At 31.6% G+C, this 6,246-nt stretch overlaps 1 protein-coding gene across 2 annotated transcripts; it reads right to left on the bottom strand.

The window, feature by feature from the left end:
* Window positions 1-706: 706 nt before the first annotated feature.
* LOC137837229 (DEAD-box ATP-dependent RNA helicase 41) lies at window positions 707-2,959 on the bottom strand. Of its 2 annotated transcripts, XM_068646168.1 has the most exons (3): window positions 2,656-2,935; window positions 2,308-2,367; window positions 707-2,234 (listed from the first exon to the last, which is right to left on the bottom strand). In XM_068646168.1, the coding sequence occupies exon 3, from the start codon at window positions 2,090-2,092 to the stop codon at window positions 827-829; it is 1,266 nt and encodes a 421-aa protein (XP_068502269.1). In that variant the 5' UTR covers window positions 2,093-2,234; window positions 2,308-2,367; window positions 2,656-2,935; the 3' UTR covers window positions 707-826. The 2 variants fall into 2 exon arrangements, with proteins under 2 accessions (XP_068502269.1, XP_068502268.1); XM_068646167.1 differs by having other exon boundaries at window positions 707-2,367; window positions 2,656-2,959.
* Between the last annotated feature and the right edge of the window lie 3,287 nt (window positions 2,960-6,246).

Consider the following 6,246-nt stretch of genomic DNA (forward strand, 5'->3'; position numbering starts at 1 on the left):
ATCTTGGAAAAAAGAGTCATTACAAATCATTTTTGATTGTTGAGAGTTTCAGAATATAGATAGCTTCATCTTCTTTCATCAAATGAGCATTGATTTAAAGGTACATTAAATGCGCTCTATGTAGCATTAAATGTCATTTTCCTCTTCAAGCAACATTCTGATAGTTGGTATTACTCATTAACACTAGGTCAGAGAGCTTTTTATTTAAAACGAAGTAAAAGCAAAGACTAAGTGAACAAAATTGACATAAGCTTGTGTCAGGATGGTTGTTAAAATTGAACAACTTTAACTCATATCCCAAGTGATTTTGATGTAAAATTGTGCTTTGTGGATCATTAAGTCAGTCACAATTCAGAGAAGAATAGTTACATTCAGGCTGCAATGATTCAAGTATATGATTCTTATAAGGAAGCTGCCAATCAAGACCACTGCCCAAAAACATGACATTGTACAAGCCAACTTTATAGCACAAGAAGTGTTATATATAAAGAGGCCACTCTCACCATAATCGCGGAAATGAGTTCCAAGCATCAAAAGTTTGAACCAAATCTCCATTGGACACTCTTTTTGCCCTTTTTTTTCTTCTCAACATTTCAACATCAGAATGACAATATAATCACAAGAGTTAGATCTCACCCCTTTCTCTAATTCTAACCTTAGGTTTTTGTTTATAGGTTAAAACAGCTCTGATCTAAGACTTTCAACCAATCCCAAAGCATAGCAAGGTTTTCATAAAAAATATAACATATACATGTATTTTCTATTGCAATTTTCTAAGTTGACAACATCAGGATTAAGGATGGATTTAAGCAAGTAATAAGAAACTTCATCTTGTATTCTTTCTCTTTTTCGAAGCCTTCCCGCCAGAGAAAAATCCTGTGGTGTACCGTGAATTGGCAAGCTCCCGAGGCACAGCTGCCCCACCAGATTTCAAAACATCGATTAAGTCTGCAAACACATTTTTATTTTCCTCATTCACAAAAACTATACCTTCACCTTCCTCTCCCATTCTAGATGCCCTTCCAATCTGATGCACATATTCCTTAATGGAATTAGGCATGTCAAATACAATCACCTGTCTTACACCCAACAGATCTATCCCCCTGCCTAAAACTCCAGTAGCCACAACCACTGGGACCTCACCCATACAAAAAGATTGCATTATTTCTCTCCTTTCCTTCATAGACTTCTCCCCATGAATTGAAACTGCTTTAATTCCGGTGGCAACTGTGATTGCATTAGCCAGAAGATCTGCCCCAAGTCTGGAGCCCACATATACTACAACAGGTGGCTTAAAATGCTTCTTAGTTGCCAAAATGTCAAACAACTTCTGTTTCTTTTGCTTTGACTCAACCCAAATAGCTAGCTGTTTCACAGCCTTATTCGCTCTATTAGGTTCTCCAACAGAGATGACCACTGTACCTTTCGCCAGAGTGTTAATCATCTTCTCTAAATCATTAGACATTGTCGCAGAATACATCAAGACCTGGGGTTGTGACAACGCCCTATATATCTTCATGACCTGATCTCTAAAGCCCCTTTGCAGCATACAGTCCACCTCATCCACAACGAAAGTCATCACATCATCTAAGTCAATTTCATGCTTCATTAGAAGATCAACAAGTCTTCCTGGGGTTCCTACAATCAATTCCACCCCTTGTTGAATGCGATAGAGTTGTCCAGCCATGGCCTCACCACCAACCACAAGTGCAGTTTTGAAAGGCAAACCCTTGCCAAGCATCTTAGCATGTTCTTCAACCTGTATACAGAGCTCTCTGGTAGGTGTTAACACCATAACCAAAGGCTTCTTCTCTGAAACATATTGCCGGCGATGAATCACACAACGAGAAACTATTGGAATAAGAAACGAAGCAGACTTCCCAGATCCCGTATTGGCCAAAACGAGCACGTTTTTTCCCGTCAAAGCAGCAGGGATTGCTTGCATCTGGACAGGTGTAGGCATGTAATATCCTGCTGCTTCTATATTGTGGAGTAGCTTGTCAGGAAGGTTACAGGCAGAGAATGACAAAACCGGTGCCACTACATCACCCTTCACATGAATGTCAAGTTTCGTTCTAAGATCACTAGCCATAGGTGCAGTCCCTGATTTGTTATCAGCATCACTAACATAAAAGCATTCATCAGCAATAGGAATCTTTTCTGGTGGCAGAAGACTTCCAAAGGGAGCCAATGATTTGGCAATTCTGCAAAGCAGTGCTTGTTTGCATTCCAAACTGCAAACATCATCATCAGTTTCATCACATATGTATTCACCGTAGCGGCCACATATAACACACTTGGGCTCACCTTGCAGAGCCAGTCTTTGGTCCCTAGACCTCAACTTGACATCTTCTCCTTCTCCAGCATCTAAAAATCACAAACAGAAAAATGAGCTCAATTGGGTTGATATTTTCTGAATTCCAAAAACACATCTCTAGAAGACATAACCGTCTAGATCAAGGCATCAAAAGTAATACAGAAAAAGTGTCTCAAAAATCAAAATATCACAATGATTATTCAATATAAGAATAAACCCTAAATTTTAAGGATTACCCTTTCTCCTAAATGATCTCTAAAGAAAACCAAAAATGAATATATCCCCTAAATAGTGAAAAAAAACATCAAAATTGAGGTAAATAAAATAGAAGGCATTACCTTCAGGTGCATCAGCCTCGGTAGCGAGAGATGGGTCATTGTGATTGGGGTGAGAATCAGTCATGGTGGAAAAGGATGCAGAAGACGAGGGTTGGGTTAACCAACATTAGGGTTATGAATAATAGATTTAGTTTCCCCTGCAATTGGTGAAACGCTTCAATTATTCAAATGCGAAAGGTGGAACTAAAACTTTAGTTGAATTGTGAATGTTTCAGGAACAGTAAAAATGGTAAATGGTGGTGTGCTTACAGGGGCGGCGAGGGGTGAGGATCAGCGGAACTTAAAAAAACGGATTTTTTAAAGTAAATAAAAAAGAAAAACTTCAGATTTTATTTTATTTAATCATTATAGATTATATTTTTATGATTTTAATGTTGTCTACATTGTACTTTCCAATTCCGAAGAAGATAATGCAGGGAAGTTTACCTTTACAATACCATGAGATGAAAATTTGTATCAAAATGTTTTAGATTTATTAGATAATTTGTTATTGAATTACTAATTAATATTTAATTTTATATAAGAATAGTAAGAGATTTAAACGTAAAAAAGGATAAATTAGACATCCAACATCAAGTAAAAAAAATTAACTTATAAATTAATTTTATAAAATTAAGTTAAATTTAAAATTTAATTCTTAATACATAACATTATAAATTAATTTTATAAAATTAAGTTAAATTTAAAATTCAATTTTTAATACATAATATAACAAAATATTAGTTTGATATCAATTTCAATTATGAAAATCAAGTCATTTAAATATTATATTTAGATAATTTTGATTAGTAGATATACTAGATTTAATAAAACATGTTACCCCTCAATATTAGAATTTTAGAGTGTATTTAAGATAGAAGTATATTCTCTTTCATTAAAAATAATGGAAGAATCTTTAATTAAGAAAGGTACATAATAAAGAAAGGTACACAATATGGTTGAGATTTGTTCTATTAAATACATAAAGGAAGTCTGAAACTTGTAACATTAAGATATATACTTAATGAATCTCTCTTTCATGATTAATTATAAAATAAATACAACAAAGGAAAATATAGAAGGAGATTGTGATGCTTAGAGAAAGGTTAAGTTGTTCATTCAAGATAATGCGAGTATGTGCATTTTAATAAAAAATACTAATTTTACTAGTTATTAATATGTTGAGTTTTTTTTTTATTTTGAATTATGATACTCAAATTTGAAAAATCTTGATTAGAAGTGAAGAGTCATTTTAGAATGTAGAAGAAACACAATAATTTTAGAATCTATATGAAAAGTATCTTAGGATTTTTTTTTTTTTTTGTGTACATTTTACAATTGTTTGACTTTTTTTGGAGTGTTGGTGGTGTAATTCCAATTTGAATTTAGCTTTTCAAAGTGAGTTTTTATTGATTTGTTTTCTTCACACTTTTTTTAGTGAATTTATTTTGGTTAAACATTACTTCTTTTAAGAACACCTAACATGATAAGGTGGCGGGTATTAGGTGTTAATGGAAGTATAAATGGAGTTATTCCTTTGATGACCTCAAAAGGATAAGAAAAATACATATAAAGAGATATTAAACATCTGATGAGGCATTAAGAAATGGCATACCAAAGAAGTTGTTAATTTTTGCAAACAAATTTAAAAGTCAAATTAGGTGATGATTTGATGAATTTTATTTTTTCACCACAGATAAATTCATCATTAATTTTGTCTTTGATTTCACTTATGTTCCTTTCCAACTCTTTTCATTTTTGTCGTTACTTTCAACTTTATTTTTTTATCCTATGTAATTGGTCACTTCTTGGGTATCCATGAAAATCCTTGCTACATCTTCCATTGTTAATTTTTTTTTTAATAGTTCAATGTGTAAACAAGTCAAAATGTCTTGAAAAGCTTCCAGTGCTAACAAGTTTTCACCCTATGATGTTGACCGATTTACCTTTCATTTTAATTTTCTTCCACATTTTTGGTAAGTGATTTAGTAAGTTACCAAAGACTTATCTAATTACTTAGAGTCACATTGGTAAGTTTTAAGTCTAGTTTTTGCTTCTTTAGTTTTTTTCTTTAACATGTCAAACTCCAATGCCCAACATGGTGATGGTGACTCAAGCTCTCCAAAATGTTTTTCACACTTAGTTCAAAAAGCTTGAGTCTCTCGATATATGGAGAAAGTAAAAACCCACTTTGAAAGAATTTTTTTTTAAAGTGAGGCTAACCTTGCTATCTTAGAAGAGATAATTATAATGTTAAAGCAAAAGGAAGTACAAAGAAAACAATAGATTGAGAAGAGTAAGATTAAAAGCTACTATATGCAAGTCTCTACCTTATAAGAGTCTGAAAGAAAGTAAAGTCTACATATCAATGATTTCTACCAATCATCATCCCCTAAGACAACAAGAAAGAAAGTAAAAATAATAAAGTATAGGACTTCCCACATTTTCATGGCAAAAATGATGTAGAAGTTTATCTTGACTAAGAAATGAAAATAGAAATATTTTTTGTTATCATGAGGAAAAGAAAGTACTCTTAGAAGCCATTAGCTTTCACAATTATGTCGTGTACTGATGAACCTCTTTAGAAAGAGATAAATGAATTCACATGAGCCTCCAATCCAATACTGGAATGAGTTAAAGAATTAATTTAAGAAAAAGGCATGTTCTCTCTTTCAATAAAAGAAAACTTATGAATAAGCTCCAAAGACTCCAACAACAAATCCTAAGTTTAAAATAATATAGGTAAAAATGGAGTTGTACAAGGAAGGATTAGAGAAAAACAAAATATCAAAATATTTAGTTTTTTGAGTAAGTTTAACCTTGAAATAAAGAATATAGTAGAACTTCTTCCCTATCAAGATTTGAATGATTTAGTACAACTTTGTATTAAAGTAGGACAGTGAAATTTAAGGAAAAGTTCTTTAAAAAAAGGATTTCCCCACTTTAATCCCTATTACAAAAAAGACTACTAGAGGAAGGGTAGTTATTCCAAAGATAAAAATAAAGTAGAATCCTAAAAGAAAGGATAAGAACAAACATACACTACACACCCACATAAGTGAAATTAAATTTTTTAACCATTTAGGAAGAGATCATATAGCTTCCCAATAGTTCATTAAAAACACCACAATCCAAAGGAGTAAGGATATATAAGTTAAATATATTTAAATTTTAAAATGTTTATTTATATATTATTATATTAAATTTGTTAAATATAAAAAACTCATAGGATGAAAACTCTTTGCAGTATAAAGGTTCATTTGTGTAAACAAAGTGAGGAGTGTTAATTGAGTTTTTTTTTTCAAAAAGATTATTTGACATCTTTAACACTAAAAAACTATTTGTTATAATAATATAATAATATTTTAAATTAAAAGTAAAATAAATATAATTTAAATATTAATTTATTGAGATATTAAACAAGAACAATTACCTTTTTTTTAAAATATCAATATTGTTTTTTTTGTTTAATCTGGCGAAAAGTTTCCCACCAAGCAGATTCATAAATAATTTCACAAGCAAAATGAACTACTTGAGAAGTGCTTAATAAATGCTTCAATGGAAGAAAAAAAACCCTCATTAAGCAAAACTACTTCACAAGTAAAAGCAAAA

Source organism: Phaseolus vulgaris, chromosome 4 (assembly GCF_000499845.2).
Source record: "Phaseolus vulgaris cultivar G19833 chromosome 4, P. vulgaris v2.0, whole genome shotgun sequence".
NCBI classification, from domain to species: Eukaryota; Viridiplantae; Streptophyta; class Magnoliopsida; order Fabales; family Fabaceae; genus Phaseolus; species Phaseolus vulgaris.

Bases quoted from the DNA above. Each gene is read 5' to 3' on its own strand.
- LOC137837229 (XM_068646167.1), bottom strand. From the start codon at position 2,719: ATGACTGATTCTCACCCCAATCACAATGACCCATCTCTCGCTACCGAG. The intron at 2,368-2,655 runs GTAATGCCTTCT...TGTGATTTTTAG, and splicing joins CGAGGCTGATGCACCTGAAG to ATGCTGGAGAAGGAGAAGAT.